The sequence below is a fragment of the Periophthalmus magnuspinnatus genome, chromosome 1, assembly GCF_009829125.3.
Source record: "Periophthalmus magnuspinnatus isolate fPerMag1 chromosome 1, fPerMag1.2.pri, whole genome shotgun sequence".
Taxonomy (NCBI): domain Eukaryota; kingdom Metazoa; phylum Chordata; class Actinopteri; order Gobiiformes; family Gobiidae; genus Periophthalmus; species Periophthalmus magnuspinnatus.
Genome location: NC_047126.1, coordinates 26,954,056 through 26,973,492, shown reverse-complemented (window position 1 = coordinate 26,973,492; position 19,437 = coordinate 26,954,056). Strand labels below are relative to the sequence as shown.

Genomic DNA, 19,437 nt, shown 5'->3' with positions numbered 1-19,437 from the left:
AGGGACCGTACACCTTATCACACACGAGATGCAGTTCTAGAGAAGGTGTCAGAGAGTATGCTTCCCCAGCAGCTTCCCCTACTGTCTGGTAAAACCAAGTAAAGCAGCCTACAAGACACGTCACTACACCATCACATGACCTTCTTAGGAGGGCTACAGGACGTAGCTGAAACATGTAAAGCAGGTAAAGAAATGCTCCGTCTGATAAAAAATAATCACAAATTCTTAGTTTGAACTTCTCTATTTAAGGCAATTAGTTTCAGTTCCTTCAGATTTGGCTTCTGGACAGAAGTCGGAATATCTTGAACTTAAAATCATGACCACCTTTGAAACCAATGGACAGATTTAATAATATTGTGTAATATTATCAAACAGAGTGCGGAAAGTTATTTATTTTTTTGATAAATTTAAACTTAAAATTAATAAAACCATACACAGGTATTTTAAATGGTTTTTCATTTATGTAAAATGGTCTACATTTTATTAACACATTGTGAATACAACCTTAAACCCGCCCAGGTGTCCTACCCACGAAAAGGCGACATGAAAACACACCTGGACCGCCCCCTAGTGGTCAACCCACAGGTAAGCATCTCTACAGTATAAAGTGGCTTCTAACCTAGATTATTTGTCTTGATTAAAAATCTGAGTATGTATTGTATATACATGTAACTGTGTTTAAGGTTTAAGGTATAAATATATAACCTACTGATAAGAATGAATCAGCATTACAATTGTTAATTACAAAATGAACCTCACACAATTCTCACATTTGGGTTGCCAGTTTCAGTGCTGAAATCCAGTTGGTTTAAGCTCTCTGATCTGAATCCTCACTGCCTAAACCCCAGCACCTGTAACCAATCATTAATCAGAGCTAGTTCGGCCTCTGCAGCTCAGTGAGTGAAGGTTCCGAGCTTCCATATGAGACATGGCCTCTTCATACTACTGAGATACATACTGAGAATGAGAAAAATGTGTTTGTATATGTGTCTATATGCAGGCAGCAGGTTAAGGCACTGGCAACCCAGGTTCAGTTGTGAATGCAGTGTACCTTTAAAAAACGAACAGTAAGAGTGCAGGCTACATACAGTTCCTTTAAAGCCACTCAAATCAGGATACATTTTCCAAACAGAAGTCCCCATTATTAGGTGTAAAACTCTATTAAGACTTGCATGATGTTATCTGCAGGACAACCGTAACAACAACACAAACAAGACTCCTCCTGGAGAGGTGCCTCTGGAGCAGGAGTACAGGCATCAGGACCTGGAGCACCAGAGACGCATGGGGCCTTCCTCTCACCACCATCACCACCATCATCATCATCACCACCACCACCACCCCAGACCCAGCACCGACCCTGTACCAGAGGGAGGCACTGTCATTGGGCATGGCCTCAGCTGCTCCTCACTGCCACATGCGGAGGTCAGCGAGGAGCGCCACAGCCACCGAGGGCATCACAGACACAGGCAGAGGTGGGTACAGGAGACGGATATAAGCAAATAGTCTCAATTATTGGATTTATTCTGTTGCTGATATTACTACTACGGAATTTCATCTATCTCTGTGGAGAATGTTCCACAGTATATTTTTTACTCCAGAAAGTTACATACTATTTGAAGTTAACAAACAGGTTTTACCTTAAAATAATATTAAGCACGAGTAAGGCTCCCAGAGGTTTACTGAAATGTTGTAAGACTGCAAGTACCAAGTACCTAGAAGTGCCCAGTATTGATTAATCTAATAAAAATGCAGGCACAAGAATCGTGAGGGCAGGGAGGCCCAAAGTGTCTCTCCCCACAGCGAGGTGCCCAGAGACGGGCAGCACGAGCACAGACGGTCCCGGCAGCACCGAAGATCCAGAGACCCAGAGGAAGGGAGCAGGAGACACCGTTCCAAGTGCGGCGAGGGAGAGGGGGAGAAGGAGGGAGAGAGAGAGGGGCGGAGGGGCCGCAAACACAGGCACCGCAAGAGGTGAGAGGAAACATTCAAGTACAGAACTTTAGTCAAATGAGCACATATTATGCATTCTTTTGGCTTTAATTATCTTTCTAACATGCTTTTGATCACCTTGGGATAAATATTCCACATTTTCTAACTTAAAAAATATTGTCTGCATTTATAAAATATACTTTATAAATTTCACCTCTGTTTCCAATGAGGCATTTATGCATTTGAGTTTCCTCTGCTGTCAAAACAGAAATTTTTAAAACATTTAGAAAGTCAACAGACTGTGCATGAGTGAAAAGAATGCTGTTAAATAAAGAGCCTGCATACGTATAATCTCAAGTTTAACATGAACCACCTCCAGCACGATGTAAGCACAAGCGTGCAGCAGGTTGTAATAAATATTCTTTGGCATAGGAACCTCCTGAGGCTCTTACACTAAAGGAGCTGTGAACGGAAGCATAACTGCTCCTTTCCTTACTCCTTCCTAAATTCACTGATCAATTTGGATGGCTCTTGTCATGGCTGACAATGATGTACATCCAGGTCAGTGATAAGGAAAGGAGCTTCCTTGGCGCATTTAATCAATTCAGGTGGGGCCCTTATTCTCCATACATCCTACAATAATAGAGCCATGCGTTCATTGTGAACACAATGTGAGCACAGAATCTAGACCATAGTCTAGAGATGTTCAGAAGAACAGTTTAACCTGTGATGCAACCAGTATACCATTGTTAAAAACTTACAAAAGTAAATTTTGCATAATATGTGTTTAAGTTAATAACTTAAAAAAAAAGATTTGCCTTGGATTTATATCTCAAGATAGCATTCGATTTTGGTATTGATTTATGTCACACTCTGCAACAACTACCAATGACACAATCATGTTTACACTGTCATTTACACAAGGACACAAGTGCAATATCACCTGACAAGAGTATGTTTGGAAACGCCTTCTCTCTCTTTTACTGGACCTAAACACTAAATCCACTTTCTTTTCACTACTATACTGTGTACAGTATATGATATTTTAATAATATTGATTTCTGCCAACTAGTTCTAGTTTTCTAGTTGTCTAGTTCCTAGTTTTGGCAGTTCCTTATACCCCCAGACCCCGCCCCTCTCCCCCCTGCACTCTTTTCTTTAATCCTCAAGGCCAGGGGTGTCAAACACATTTTCACCGAGGCCCACATCAACAAAATGTCTGCCCTCAAAGGGCCAGATGTAAAATAAATATCACTACTTTTTTAACTTGTTAATTAACTGTTTGTGTATTTATTTCTTATTCAAGTTACAAATATTGCATATGCATTTGCCTAGATGTAAAAATATGGCTGTGTAACTGCGTATTTCCTGATAAAATTACATTTTAAGACCATCATACCTTTTAATTTACCCTGTCGAGGGCCACATAAAATGATATAGAGGGCTGCATTTGGCCCGCGGGCCTTGAGTTTGACACATGTGCTCTAGACACTACCCAAATAAGCACCTGTGTTTGAAATGTGGTTGTGGGTGGAGTTTAGGTGTTTAGTCTCACTTTAAACAGACAAAGGGGCAACAGTAGTTCATACACTGATCCAAAGGCTGGTTCAAATCCCGCTCTCAACATAACATAACATCATTGGTAAAGTGATCAGATCCACTGACCCACAGGTTGGCGGTGCGATTCCAGCTCACACAGATAAATACTGTTATTGTGTCCTTGGGCAAAACACTTGACCCACTGCGCCCTCAGTGTCTGCGTACACTGATGTATGAATGTGTGTGTGAATGGATGAGTGATTTCTTGATGTAAAGTATTTTGAGTGCCTTGAAGGTGGAAAAGCACTTTATAAAAATGTAACTATTTACCATTTAAACACAAGTATTAACCTAGCCCCTTCGCTGTGAACTTTACCTATCCCCCTAACCCTTGTATGCTTCCTCCAGAGAGCATCATAGCCTGGGCCCCAGCCTGTCCACAACACGGCCCATTCAGCAATACAACGAGTCCCTGGACAACCTGAGAAACAACAGCAAACTGTGTGAACTCCCATACACCTTGCCCCCAGACCACCCGGACCACCCAGACCACCCAGACCACATCAACAACCTCCTGAATGCCCGCGACTCCGACACCCACACCCTCCTCCACAGCATGGACAGCCTGATCCTCACCAGCCTGGCCAAACCCGAGTACACCGCCATAGATATGCCTCCTGTCTACCCCTATCCCTCCACCAACGCCATCCTGCAGGGTAAGACACAAGTTAGATCTGGTTTAGTCCTGAGATAGTCCTGGGTTAGGTTTGCTCCACTCCATGGACCATCTAATCGTAAGCAGCCAAGGTAAGACATGTCTGTGGTTATTAGGACCATACCAGGAACAGGCAGGGACTATTGAAATTGTATTATTTTTTATAATTATTATTACATGCATGTTGAGATTGCAAATTTCAATACTTTCCCACTAACAGATTTTTAAGAAAACTGGCTGTGATTAGCACTGGGGAAAATCTCGCTTGTATGGGCGAATTGGACATGTCCAAAATGAAATTGCTTGATAGCGCCCCCTGGAAGTTGACCTTAATGGTATTTAAATATTCTTTTTATGCTCAAACAAATAGGACGTTGGCCATATTGAAATTCCAGAGCGGATTTTTCTCACCAAATATTTTAACAAACCCAAATAAGCTCACGCTTATGGACACCATCTTGAGACATGGAACATGGGTTTTTTGTGCCCGGAGCCTGCCTTTTTGATTAACATCAGTTAATCAGTTAACATCAGTTAAGTCAGTTGCACACAAAAGCCTTAAAAAATAAAATAAACACTTATATGCACTCATAGACTGTACCTTGAAATTTCACTTTTAGTGTAATTTTGCAGTGAACAAAAATGCAAACACAGACCAGAAGAAACCCGAGGAGAAAGAAGAGGAGGACGAGGGAGAGGATGGAGATGGACCTAAACGTATTCCCCCATACAGCTCCTGCTTCATCATGTCCACCACCAACCCGTAAGAAGACTACACTCATGACACTACTACTACTATTACTACTACTGCAATACAAGACAGCTATAATTACTTCTATTAGTGCTAATATTACTACTACTTTTATACTTCTGGACTAAATACCTATCTGGTTTAAATCTTGTGTAGTGCTGTTGTAAGTGATTAGTTCCTGGTGAGAAAACCTTGAGTAACCAAGCTGTAGAACACACATTGTTTTCAAGAAGACATATAGTGCTTGTGTCTGCTATATAGTTATAATCTATGACACCTGTGACTCATTATGATATAATTTGGACATTTTAAATTATAATATTGATCTAATACAACTTAATAAAAGAAATAGGTCTGTTGACTTCCGTGTTAGAAAACTAAAGTCCCCAATTGGAGCTGACGTCACCATAAACAACAAAGTGCTGCATGCTGTCCGCTCCTTCGATGGATAACTGCACATAACACTAATACATTTTTTTTTCATTTGTATCAATATGCCAAATCCTATGCCCATCACCAATTCAGAAAAGAAAATTGGAGAACATACTAAGTACAGAGCCGTGGGCATGAACCGGTGGCACTGAAAACTGAAGTTGATCAGCACACAGGAGAATAAAGATTACTCTAACATGCGTAATGATTCATGCATGTTTGAGTAAATACAACTTCAGAGTTGTATTAAAAGCTTAAACTTAACTGAACTTGCTAACTAACTTCAAAGCTGTGAAAAATAAATTTTGCAGAATAGGTCCACTTTAACATTAAATAATCTTGATGTTTGTGTACTCTTTTGTTTAGGTTTCGTAAATGCTGCCACTATATCCTGACGCTGAAGTACTTTGAGTTCAGTATTCTGTCTGTGATTGCCATGAGCAGCATCGCTTTGGCCGCAGAGGACCCGGTGTGGCCCGACTCACCCAGGAATAATGTGAGAAATCTGTGTTTAGTATGGCTTTAAAAGCACACAGAAATTTAACTCAAATCTGTTACTTATTTTCTATACGTTCTAATCCCATCAAAGGGGCGTGTCATTTTAGACCAAAGTGAGTTCTATAATTATCAATAATCTTTTTCCAAAATATCGCAAAATCATTTCAGAAATAGTGAAGATCTGCAACCATACATGTCTTTGTTTTGGAAATGGCTTGAAATTGCTAGCCATTAATGCTTCGTTAATAACGATAAACTGCTTATTTGCCATCTTTAAAGTGCATATGACAGATTTCCATGTTTTTCTAATTAAGACCTGGTTTGGTGAGATAGTACCTGTGGTAAATATTTTCATAGTTTTACATCAGTTACATGGCAGTTTGTGGGTAAAAAAAAGTTAAGAATTAAAGTACTAACATACAGGAAGTAGCAGTGAGTTCCAAAACAGAATACCTCTAACTATATTAACACAAAGTTGGTGTCATTCATTTTTGTTAGTGTATTCCATTGACTGTATAAAGAAGGGCCTGTGACGTCATCAACAGCATTCGGCTCCAGTAAAATGAAGCTCATCGACGCTAGAGCAGTTATAGGGGTCAATTTGGAGCTGAGTTCCATGTTTGGAATACGTATCATAGCAAGAGCCAATCTGGAGCGAAGCTGCTGAAGGTAACGCCCCTTCCCGCCCGCACCACTGGTTTAGCACAGAGCGGGTGCAGACTGTCAATCAAACCTGTTGTTCGGGGAAATAAAGCACCTGATTTGCTTTCACTTCCTATTTGGAACGTGGTGGCTTGCACATTAGCTACATCCATTTATATGTACAGTCTGTGGTTTAATCGTAACTATTGTGTAAAGTAGTCAGGTTCTGACTCTTGTTAACATTACGAGATTGATGGGGAACAGAACTGTAATTACGCCTGTGTCTGTCACATCTGCTGCCTGTGTCCAACCAGGAAGTAAAATTATAACTTTAACTTTTAAATTTTATGTAAAATTTTTAATATAATTGTGTTAATTATGTTGTAGTGAATAAATACCTGCCATATGCACTTTATAGGTCCTATATCACTCAAAATTGGCTCTTGTTAGCTTTGAGTCATGTTATAATGTTGTTACCGCCTCAAAAACATACCTGCGGTTGTGTTTCATTCACACATGTTTGAGTAATCCTTAATCTATGTACATGTCCAAGCTCAAAATTCTCCATTCCACCTGAAGTGGTAGTTTTTTAAATTAACAGCTATGTTTTACTTTTAGCTTAATACCTAAATATGCAGGATTTGTGTGTTAAACACAACACAACTTCAGGTATGTTTTTGATGAGAAAACCACATTATAACATAGATCAGAAAACAGTGTACTATAGACTCTTGAAATGAAATATTTCTTGAATGTGATCTCATTTTGTTTGTACGATGAAATAAAGTTTTACATGTCAGTCATGTGCCCTTATATCCCTCTGCATAAAAGATGATTTCTGTAAAACAACCCACTGAAACCTCCTGCTGTGCTGTGTATTCCAGGTGCTGCGATATTTTGACTACGTTTTCACAGGAGTGTTCACTTTTGAAATGCTGATTAAGGTAACGCTCAGAGGGCTGTGTCTGTGCTCTGTCAACCTGCTTTGTATCCTCTGTCTGGATTTTAAATGTTTTACTCTGCTTAAGGGCTGCAACTAACCACTATTTTAATCATTTAAACTAGTGATGATTCTTCTGATTAGTCGGTTAGTTGTTTAGGACATGGTAGGCTTGTGAATTAGTGTTGTTATGATAGTAAAATTACAAACTTAATTTTGATACTAAGCAATAGTCTTGATGCTCAATACTGATTCCGATACCATGATGATTATTAAAAACACTCTTTCTTTAGACAATAGAATGTGAACATTAAATCGTAGTACTTTGTTTTATGATACTTGTTTTAGTATGGATTACCATCCAGTTTTCGATACTTTTGACAACCCTACGGTGAATATATTTTTACTCAATTTCATTCAAACAAAGGTATTCTGAAACCTCTTGAGGACACGTGATAGTCAAAAACACAAAATGTACACATTTCATTTGCATTACTGTTCAGTATAGTCCCTAAAACCTCTTCTCTCAGCATATGGCTTGGATTGATGCTTTTGGAGCCTGTGTATAGACCACTTAATGATTATTCAGTTACAAAGACAATTATTTAAGTAACTGATTAGTTATGTTTAACTGATTAACTTGTTGCAGCCCTACTCTGTTCTGTCTCTGCTTTCTCCTGGTTATTTTCACACATTTTTCACATTTGTATATTTATATATTTGCCTGTTTTCCAGATGGTGGTGCTGGGCCTGTTCCTGCACCAGGGCTCGTACTTCCGAGACCTGTGGAACATCCTGGACTTTATAGTGGTTAGTGGTGCTCTGGTGGCCTTCGCCTTCACGTAAGTCTCCCTCCTCCCACATCTCTGTCATCCACATGGTTACAGTGTATTTATATTGGGTAGACCTGGATAAAGTCATTTGTTTGTAGTCATGTACAATGAGCCTGTCATAGACTGTATAAAGAAGTGGAATAAGGGAGTGTGACATCACATATAGCGTTCGGCTCCAGCCAGATGAAGCCAATCGACTAGCAATTATAACGGGAAGTCAAAGTTGTTGTTAACACTAGCGAGAGTGACCTCAGGGAAAGAAGGAGACTTATTGGTCTCTTATTAATATTCATATCTTGATTTAGGAACTAAAAATGCCAGCATCACGTAGAGTGGGTTAATATGAACATTTTAAGACAAAATGAGCCAGAGTCGATGGAGCCGAAGCGTGCCCATGCTCACTTCCAATTTGGGTTAGCTATATCCATTTATGTATACAGTCTATGATTTCCATTCACAAGTATATTTTATTTAGTCACAATACAAATCCTCATTTCATCCAATTTTTCAGACATTTTTTAATTGGTATATTACAGTAGCTCTTCTTTATGCATTCACTGAGTTTGACTGGTTGTTGAGTTCAGATCATATTGTGATCTGATAATTATCTCAAAGAAAATTGATATATCCATGTGTCAGTTTGGACAGTATCTTCCCTGGAACTGACACAACACTTACTGAACTCATTGGTGAAACATTAGATTCCCACGGCCATTATTCAAAGTTATTTTCATCTGTCTCAAACTCACCCTCAACCTCCTCGGACCCTGTCCCTGGTTCCTGTCCCTGGTTCCTGTCCCTGGTTCCTGTCCCTGGTTCCTGTCCCTGGTTCATGGTCCTTGGTCCCTGGTCCCTGGTCTCTGGTCCCTGGTCCTTACTCCCTACTCCTGAGTCATCTCCAATCTTTGTGTTCACCCCTGATCCACTACAGAACCGAGACCAGCTGTAGACCTCCTCTGTGGCCACACTATTAGATTAAACGGTATTTAAAGTCTTTGGAATACAGTTCTATAGTACTCCATTTTAGCTGTATTAATGCAGGTATTCAGTATTTCTAGACCTAAATACATTTCCAAAGTGCTTTTCCCATCTCAAAGATGTCTTCACAGTGGAGGTCTCCATCTCTCCCTTCTCCTCTGTCTGACCCTCCTCACCCCCCTGACCTTGCTCGGTCAGGGTTCTCCCCCTTCCTCTCCTGTTCCCTCCCTGGATCTGTTGAGCAATCCTCCTCACCCACCCCTCCCCATCCCCACACCCTCACCCTGATGCCCTCCCTCAGTCCGTGCGGGTCGGCCCCAGACACCTGTAACCCTTTAACAGCCCAGGACCGGCTGTAGCTCAGGTTTAACTAAACAAAATGTTGTGAAGGTTCTGAAGATGCAGGTACTTCTCTCTATCCTTCTGCATGAAGAGGGGGGAGGGGAGAGGAGATGGGAGGGGGGAGCATGCTGCTGGGCCCAAGGGGGAGGAGATAGTTGTATTATATATAACTCATCAGTTTATGAAATTGATCTTGCTATGGCCATTTTATATTTACAAGATAAATTACCCTTATAAATACCTCCCATATATCTATGGTATTAGCATGACATTGCATGGGACGTAAATGAACACTATTTAACTCAATAGTTTATCCACAAGGTTTCCATCGAAATAGTTCACATCGCCAAAGTCACTTCCAAATGCCCTTTGACCCTGTCCATTGCATGGCCCCTGACCCCAAGCCCTACCTCCGGTACACTTCCTAATTCACCTGCCACTACCACCCCACCACTGGCTGTTTCTTACTACTCTTCATTTTTAAAACTCATCTGTCATTTGTAGAAAAAAAAATCTTTAGATAAACATACTTCAAAATATATTTTCTATCACTTTCATAAAAACGCATGCAAGATGAGAAAATATCTGAACTCTTAAAAAGCTGGTTATTTCTATGTGTACAAAACAATCGTATAATTTGTCTCTGGTGCTTCATGTTAGAGGCGAGCTCAGATTATGGGGTGATTGTGATGAAAAGCAGCCGATTGGTTTAATGGTGATTACAGAGATCAGGATCAGTGTGTGGAGCAGTTTTAGTGAATGGACACAGCTGCCTCACTGAAGCCTCAAAGTACCAGGCCAGGGCTGTGAGACTGTAAAAATGTGTATTACTTTAGTTTTTTTGTTTTTTTTTTAACTTGGTGTTATTATGTATTATATTATGTATTATATTATGTAACTTAGGCCAACCACACTGCTTTGCCTGGAATGTGTCACAATATGGCATTAAAGTGGAATTAAATGCTAAATCCCCTTTTTTTCGCTACTAAACTGTGAATGTTGTGCTTTAAAAGCATTATCTGCTGTTCCCAGTCGTTTGCAGCTTTCTGGTCAAAAGTATCTACCGTAAATCTTTGTGCTGCCTTCAGTGGCTTCTGAAATTTCAAGTACTACATGACATCACACATGCCCTGACTACAAACACCTACTGCCCACCTACTGTATTTGAAATGTGGTTATGGGCGGAGTTTAGCTGTTTAGTCCCACTTTAAACACGTATCTTTAATTAATCATATATCAGAAGTTTTTATAGTTCAAAAATAATACATTTTTATTAAGTCATATTTTAGGGTTGTTTAAAGCTACAGATTACCGTGGCAACCAGGGCTACGTTGCCAATCCTGTCTCTCATGACCCATCTATCTAGCACTAACCATATACTTTCAGAAAAGGCTAACCCCACAATAGATTTTCATTTTATCTACAGATAAAATTTCTATTTGTTGACTAATCATTTTATTTAGATTTTGAGGATTTGGTATTTCTATGTAAAAAGGCAAATTAAACTCGTGATTCACAAGTTTAATCTGCCTTTCTATAAATATATTGCATTATACCAGGGGTCACCAACCCTGTGCCCGCGGGCGCCATGTCGCCCCCAAGCCCCACATGAGTCGCCCGCAGACTGGTTCTAAAAATAGCACAACTCACTAATGAGCTGCATCTAAAATTAAATTTTATTCTGTTACTTTTTTTTTTTTTTATCACCCTTGCGTTTATATAGATTTTAAAATGACAATATCTTAAACATATGTTCATTATACGTGAAGTTTAGATAAGTTAAGGTGAACTTTGACCTACTCACTTCAAAGGTCAGTATTGTGCGCGTGACAACACCAGTGCTCGAGATCACTTTCACAACGATTTAAGACTGTAAAAGAAACATGCGCGTATCTCATCTGCGGAGCGACTGTGGCGACGGCAAAGCGGCACAATGTGGAGGGACACGTTACTACGTCTCACAAAACTCCACACTAACTACCCACGGGGACGCGCACTCCCCACGGGGACGCGCACTCCCCACGGGGACGCGCACTCCCCACGGGGACGCACACTATGGGCAGAACAAGCCTAGAGCTAAACGCAGCTTTGGGTAAACAACAGGCTTTTTTCACGACACCGGTGAAAAAGTCACACAACGCAACCGAGATTTATTTAAAAATATGTAAGCTTATTTTTCTTTAACATTGCATAATTGATAACTTGGTGCAATGTATATTATTTATGTTTTGTTAAAAAGGTTTGTCCATGGATAGTGAAAATGGGACTTTTCCTATGAGATGTAGTGATGTAAGTGTCATCTGGAAATTTAACAATTACTAAGATTAGTAAAGTTAAAGTGCTGAATACTGATATCTGTTTCCCTCCTTGCTCATTGTTGATAATTATTTTGAGAAATCATTAATGTGATCAGTGTCTTGCAACGTGATCAGTGTGTTCACACAGATGATTATCATTTATCATTATTAATAATGTATAACTAAAGGCAAACTGAGAAAAATGTGTTATTTCAGAAGAGCGTCTCAAACTGGTAGCCCTTCGTATGACTCAGTGCCCATAAAGTAGCTCTCAGGTTAAAAAAGGTTGGTGACCCCTGCATTATACTATTTTTTTCCTGCTAACCTGTACAATGCATCCTACTATTTCATAGAGATGTGTAAAAGTTTTGAGAGCTTTTGCCACACCCTCTTTTTAATCTGATCTGCAGGACGTGTCTTTAGTCCAACAAGAATTTCTTTAGTCAACTACGTACAAAAACTACCTGCAAATTGTACTTTTAGTGAAGCTCAAACACAATTTAGAGGCTAGAAAATCGTACCCTGCTCGGTTTAATATGCTCCTCTGGTGTTAAATCTCCATTGGCTTGTCCAGGTTCACTCTTCAGTTGTAAAGTTCCAGACGTTTTGTGGTTCCGGTTTGGTCCATCTCGTCTCATCGATGTCCTTTCTTTTGTTCAACTCTCTCTGTGTCAATGTTTGTCTGTCTGCTCCACATGTGTCCTCTCTCTCTCCTTTCCCTCTCATCATCTCTCCTTCCTTCTTTCTCCCTCCTTACACTCCCTTTTTTCTCTCTCTCCTCTCCTCCTGACCTCCTCTCCCTCTCTCCTTCCACTCTTTCGCTATCTTTTTTCTCCTCTTTCTCCCCCCTGTCTCATCATCTCTCCTACCCTCTCTTTCTCACCTCACCGTTCGCTTACTCCCTCTCTGTCTCCTTCTCTTGCTCTCTATCCCACTTCTTTCTCTTTGTTTCTTTCTCTCCTTTCTTTCCTCTCCATGCCTTCTCTCTCTTTCCCGTTTCTCTCCTCTCTCCATGCACATTTATACCTCTCTTTCACCTTTTTCTCCTATGTTCCCTTTCTCTCTAATCCCCTTCTCTCTTCTTCATGATCCTATTTCCCTCCCCTCTCAATCTCTTTCTCGCGTATCATATCATCTCTCCTGCCACTCTCCTCTTTTTCTCTCTCTCTCCCCTTCTTTCACCCCCATTCTCTCATTTATCTCAACCCCTCTCTCTCTCCTGATTTCTTTCATCCACACTCTCCCTCTCTCTCTCTTTCTCCTCCTTTCCTCTCTCTCTTTCTCTCTCCCTCTCTATATTATCATTTACTCTTCTGTACACATATTTTTTGTGGCTGCCTCTCCACAGGAGCAGTACTCGGTAAAGTCCTTCTCCTCCTCTTCCTCCCAATCTGCTCTTCACCTCCAGATACAGAACAAAATGGCTTCTCTCTCTTTCTTTCTTTGTTCGTTCGTACTCATTCACGCCGTGCCGTCTTCTCACACCATCCACTGATTCTGGAAAAAATGAACACATTTTAAAATATTACATCATTTTAGATAGCCATTAAAGCAGACCCAACCTAAGTTAAGGAGGAGGATGGCACCTGACATAACAGAATTAGTATAAATATTCAGAAAATTGATACAAACATTAGTATATATCCTTACAATACATTAAGAACTGTGCTTCATGTAGCTCCTTTCCTCTCCTCTTTAGTTTCCTAAGTGCCATTCTGTGACCTTTGACCTGTCCGGACTTTACTCCTAACTCGTTGGGAGTCTCTCTCGTGGTGTCCCCCAGCTCAACCAGGGCACGGCACTCTATAGAAAATCAATGCCCCCAACCAACTCTCCTTCACCTGCCAAGTCTTAATCTATCAATCTACGCTTGGCTGCCAAGACCTGATCAATCCATCCACACTCAATTATAGTGTCCTTAGCAGAGGCACCACTTTGCACTGACGATAAGTCAGCGTGACACGTCTGCAGCCGCTAACCCATCACACGATCTGCATACGAGCACTTCTCACACCTCTCCTACATGGGCTGTTTGCATAGTTCTCGTGGTTTAAACTCCTCTATGGCCTGTTTGAATAGTTCTGGTCTAAACATGTGATGTCTGCTCCAGAGGCATCGCATGGTCACTCTCTTTCCCATAGCTTTCACCAAAGTCCACTCAACTAAAACTCAAGTTTGCAAATGCGGTCTTAACGTTACAAAGTGGATGTTTCTGCTGATAAAAATGAAAATTTAAAATGGTAAGTGAAAAGTAGTAGTAGTAGTTGTAAATGTTTTAATGTCTGAGCAAAGTCAACAAAGGGACATTTAGAAAGGCCACAAAATAACAGTGTAAAATAAGTTAAAGGGCCCATATTACACTATTTTCTGATCTATGCTATAATGTTGTTTCCTCATCACAAACAAACCTGGAGTAATGTTTTGTTTCATTTACACACGATTAACCTGCAAACCCTGCATATTTAGGCTAAGTTCTCTCAAATAGTAAACACTCTGTTCCACCTTGTGATGTCATGTGGTAATACAGGAAGTGCGCCACTGTGTTTTTAAACTCCTTCACTTGAATCATTTTGATCATTTCAGCCCTGGAATTGCCATTCTCTAGTGTACTTAAGGTAAAAAGGTAGCTATTAACTTGAAAACTTGACATCACAAGGTGGAGCAGAGTATTTTGAGCTTTGGAGATGTAGACAAACTAATAATAAAGGGTTACTGAAATGTGTAAATTGAACAAAAGATGACTCTGGGTATGTTTTGAGGAGGTAACAACATTGTAATATTGCTTAAAGCTCACAAGAGTCAATTTTGTGTAACATAGGAGCTTTAAATAGAATGTAATCCTCAAAAAATAATAGTAGTCATACTATAGTGTTAACTAACTTTGTGGTCTTATTCTAGTGCTGATATAAATCTTGAAGGCAAAATTAGGAAAAGGTTCAAAAAACAGAACCACCTCAGATAGGTATGAAGAGTACATTTTAGGGACATGTAAAAACAGGTTAGTGGAGATTTATAAATTAGTGACATAGAGATAAGTATTTTTACTAACATTCAGTTGAATAGATTTAGTATATTAGCATAACACTAAACAGCAGAAACATGAGACTGGTGTAAACTATGTGAAAGTTTGAATGGTGTTTTTACTGAAAAACACAGGATTATCCCGATATAATCCAGCCATGTCTGAAACCGAAGCGAACACGATTTAAAGAAAGAAAGAGGTTTGGCTGGGCACTCTCCATGAGCTGCCTGTCCATGTGAATGATCAGCACCGCTTTAACCTGAACGCTGCACCGGTCCATGAAACCACACGCGGGCTTCATGTGAGACCCTCTCTGACCTGTAGAGGGTGTGCTGAGGGCCCAATGGTGCTTTGCTGTGGAAATCTGTTCTATCTGATCTGACTGTGTGCTGTTGTTCCTCGCCTGGCCTGCAGGGGGAGCAGCAAAGGTAAAGACATCAGTACAATCAAGTCTCTGCGAGTGCTGAGGGTGCTGCGTCCGCTCAAGACCATCAAGAGGCTGCCCAAGCTCAAGGTCAGATAATTTTTACTGTCTTAAAAACTTGACAAACAGAACTAGTTGGATCATAGCTCTCAGCGTAAGACCGGAACTTAGAACCTGCGTACGACCAAAGATGAGCTGATATCAAGCCTGTTGATATTTTAGACTCTAAAACTTAGAGTCTTGGTACAGCGTATGCCTGCTTCTCACTTCATCTTTGTGACCAACAGCAAACATCAGTGCTCCTCAGTAACAGCAGAAGAGCTCTGTCATGAACTCCCTTTTTCCCTTTCATTTTCTAACCTTTACAAATGCAGCAACATCAATAGCATGTAGCGCTTGCCTTAGCTAACCTGTACAATTACAAAGGCTCACTCAAACAAACTTTGGTCTTTTACATGACTGAATGCGAGCAACTGTCTTACCATTTAAAATCTTCATGTTGTGTAGTCTGACATCCAAAAGTCTTATAAGATGAACAAAAACAACTGTAGTGGACACCAGACTTTAGCCAGTGTTCGACCCTCTCCGTTTCTTTGTTTTTAGGTGTTTGTTTTTTTTAATTCTTTCTGCTCTTCCCTCCTCCTCTCTCTCTTCAGGCTGTATTTGACTGTGTGGTGAACTCTCTGAAGAACGTTCTAAACATCCTGATCGTGTACATGCTCTTCATGTTCATCTTTGCTGTTGTGGCCGTGCAGCTGTTTAAAGGACGATTCTTCTACTGCACTGACGAGTCCAAGGAGTTTGAGCGCGACTGCAGGTCTGAAAAACACTGAAGTACTGTTAGACTTGATCTACTAGCCTCAAACAACACTTTAACACTAGGAGCCTGCACATAATAAGAGTATTATGATAAACTGTGTTGATACTTTGCAGCTCATGTCATCAACATTCCCTTAGGATGTGATGTTAACTGGAGGCACTACTCTGTCTGAAGCTCTGTTATTCAAGTTAGACTTGAATTAAGCTGAACCTTCTTTAAACACAATCTGACCATAAAGAACTGATTTAGCTGGAATTACAACAGGAGAGCTCCAACTCTGTCTCAAATAACATTACAGTCACAAGCTAGCTGGTATTAGCCAACAGTTTTTCAGTCAGTAACTCAACTAAACAGGACTATGAACACTCACATTGATCACAGGCTCCAGAAAATGTGTTGTTAAAATACATTTGGTATATTCTTGAGTTTTCAGACAATCTTAAAACTTTGGGCTGTGTTTGCTAATGTGTGCATTGTGTCATCATGGTCATTGCTGAACATTCTTCCATACACATACATGCAGAAATCCCCCAGCATGATGTCACTGCAAAGTATCTGTAGGTTGACATCACAACATCCAGGAATCTCTATAGTTTAAACTGAGCTGGAGGGCAGGTCAGAATTCTATGGTGGAATTTGCTGTTTAACTGTCAGATTGCATTTGTTGACCTGGTGTATGGTTAATAACTGGGCATGAAACAAAAACTGGCCCAATGTTCAATGTCTTCTCTGCATAAATAAACATAAGTTAAATTATTTTTTCACAATGGCTTCAGAAAGTGATATATTTGTGGAGTCAATCCTAATCAAATAATGATAAGGTTAAGCATTTGGGCATTTCAAATACAGGCCCCTGCCCTTTATCTGAAATTATGACATCAAATTATAGGATGTGAATGCAGCCTATTTAAATGTATTACATTCTGGGTATTTTTGAGATATTTAGTGCCAGTAGTGCATCACATCTGTAAAAAGGAACATTTTCAAATCTGCTTCACTCTAAACACATTTCACTCCACTGAGAAAGAAGTCTTTATAGAACCTCTGTTACTTTTATTTGCCTGCACTGCCATCTTGTGGTGGCATGTAGAGCCTCAGCCCTGATCAGTTGGTCTATATGATGTTTATAAGATATTATTAAGCACTGCTGTATCTGTGTCCCAGGGGCGAGTACTTAGTGTATGATAGAGACGAGGTGAAAGCTCAGAAGCGGGAGTGGAAGAAGTACGATTTCCACTACGACAATGTGGCTTGGGCCCTGCTCACCCTCTTCACTGTGTCTACTGGAGAGGGGTGGCCCCAGTAAGTACTGCTACTACTACTACTACTACTAGTATCAGACTTATGCTCGTCGTCTTCACTGTGAGTACAGATCTATACATGATAACTAAATAATTTTAATATTACACAAAAAATAAATACAATAATCTGATCGCAATGTCTATGACAAGCATTGTGACTGACATTTGATTTGCAATGTATGTTTAAAAAGTTCTGTTCAGAGTGCACATTGTAAACCCGTCCATGAGTACCGTATTTTCTAGACTAGAAGTCGCTCCAGAGTATAAGTCCCACCAGTGAAAAAATGCATAGTAATGAAGAAAAAAACATATATAAGTTGCACTGGACTATAAGTTGCATTGTTTGGGGAAATGTATTTTACAAAATCTGAGAACAGACATTTTATCTTTAAAGGCAAGTTATAATAATAACAATAAAATACAGAACAACAAACTGAATAGCAGTACAGCACACTGACATAACACATTTATATTTATTCAGCTACATGAAGCACAGACAGAACTGAATACATGTTTGGTGTGTTTATGTAAGATATTAACAGTTAATCAGATAACTAAAGCATTAAAAACAAGCTAACAAGTTTACTCTCGATCTCACTCCAAATCACTAAATCCAATGAATCCTTCATCCTTGATGTTGCTTCTGAACAACTCCGGCAACCCCAGAAGTAGGTGAAACGTCACTTCCTTTTCTGCTTTTCGGTTGTCATACTGGTACACAAGCCTAGATTGCCCTCGTGCGGTTGTTCCACTTGAATAATTTCACATATAAGTAGTATCTGACTATAAGTACACCGCCAGCCAAACTATTAAAAAAAGTGCAACTTATAGCCTGGAAAATACAGTATTCACATCTGAAAGAAGTCTGAAATCTGAACTGTTGAACTAAAGAATCCCATGCATTTCATTAACAGTTTGTAGGGGTTTAAGCCACAGACACAACAATTTTCTATAAAAAAAAACAACAAACAAAATTTTCTATAAAAAAAATTGATATTTTGCTTTTTGTAGAGGACATTCTATTATCTAAATAACTACAGCCTTTGTGAATTGATAACTACACCATTGAACGTGTTAACACAGAGGTTTATAGTGAAATGCAAGTTTTACTCATGCTCTTTTTGTGAAAGGCTATTCTAACTCATGCTCCTACTTTGACAGGGTGTTAAAACACTCGGTGGATGCCACTTATGAGAACCAGGGCCCCAGCCCGGGATACAGGATGGAGATGTCCATCTTTTACGTGGTGTACTTCGTTGTCTTCCCCTTCTTCTTCGTAAACATCTTTGTGGCTCTCATCATCATCACCTTCCAAGAGCAAGGAGATAAGATGATGGAGGACTACAGCCTCGAGAAGAACGAGGTGAGGAATCTAACACGAGACCTCCTTACTGAGAGGAGGGGACAGGTTAACCACTCTACACACAGTAGAGGACAGTAACACAGGGAGGACATGCACATTCCATTCAGAGAGCTCAGGAGTCTAACCCTCAACCTCACTGCCTTATGTGTTTTTCCCTCTTGCAGAGAGCTTGTATAGACTTTGCCATAAACGCCCGGCCCCTGACGCGCCACATGCCAAAGAACAAGCTGAGTTTCCAGTACCGGATGTGGCAGTTTGTGGTGTCTCCTCCCTTTGAGTACAGCATCATGGCTCTGATCGCGCTCAACACTATCGTCCTCATGATGAAGGTAACACACACACTCCTATCTACCTAAAATTAAACTGGGTAAGACTTTATAATAACTAATTGGGATGGAACAAGAGCTCATGCCACAAGATTCCACAAAATCACATTGCCACAAGACTGTGCACACTTGAGGACTGTTCTGGCAAGAAAGGAGGTGTGGCTATCCTAGTACATAAACAGGTGAAATTTACCCCATTTGCCATTCGCAAAGACCCTAATGGAAGGAATATTGTGATTAATCAAGAAATTGATAAATAAATGAGTGTGAACCTAGTGCTTTAAA

At 40.1% G+C, this 19,437-nt stretch overlaps 1 protein-coding gene across 1 annotated transcript in view; it reads left to right on the top strand.

The window, feature by feature from the left end:
- cacna1ab (calcium channel, voltage-dependent, P/Q type, alpha 1A subunit, b) overlaps window positions 1-19,437 on the top strand; it is a 121,551-nt gene that overhangs the window by 53,400 nt on the left and 48,714 nt on the right. The window contains 15 exon segments of the mRNA XM_055224199.1: window positions 520-585; window positions 1,189-1,466; window positions 1,753-1,989; window positions 3,877-4,184; window positions 4,817-4,946; window positions 5,733-5,862; window positions 7,391-7,450; window positions 8,182-8,288; window positions 9,559-9,561; window positions 13,245-13,256; window positions 15,333-15,432; window positions 15,999-16,159; window positions 17,327-17,464; window positions 18,625-18,826; window positions 18,991-19,155. Coding sequence (XP_055080174.1) covers window positions 520-585; window positions 1,189-1,466; window positions 1,753-1,989; window positions 3,877-4,184; window positions 4,817-4,946; window positions 5,733-5,862; window positions 7,391-7,450; window positions 8,182-8,288; window positions 9,559-9,561; window positions 13,245-13,256; window positions 15,333-15,432; window positions 15,999-16,159; window positions 17,327-17,464; window positions 18,625-18,826; window positions 18,991-19,155 — 2,097 coding nt within the window.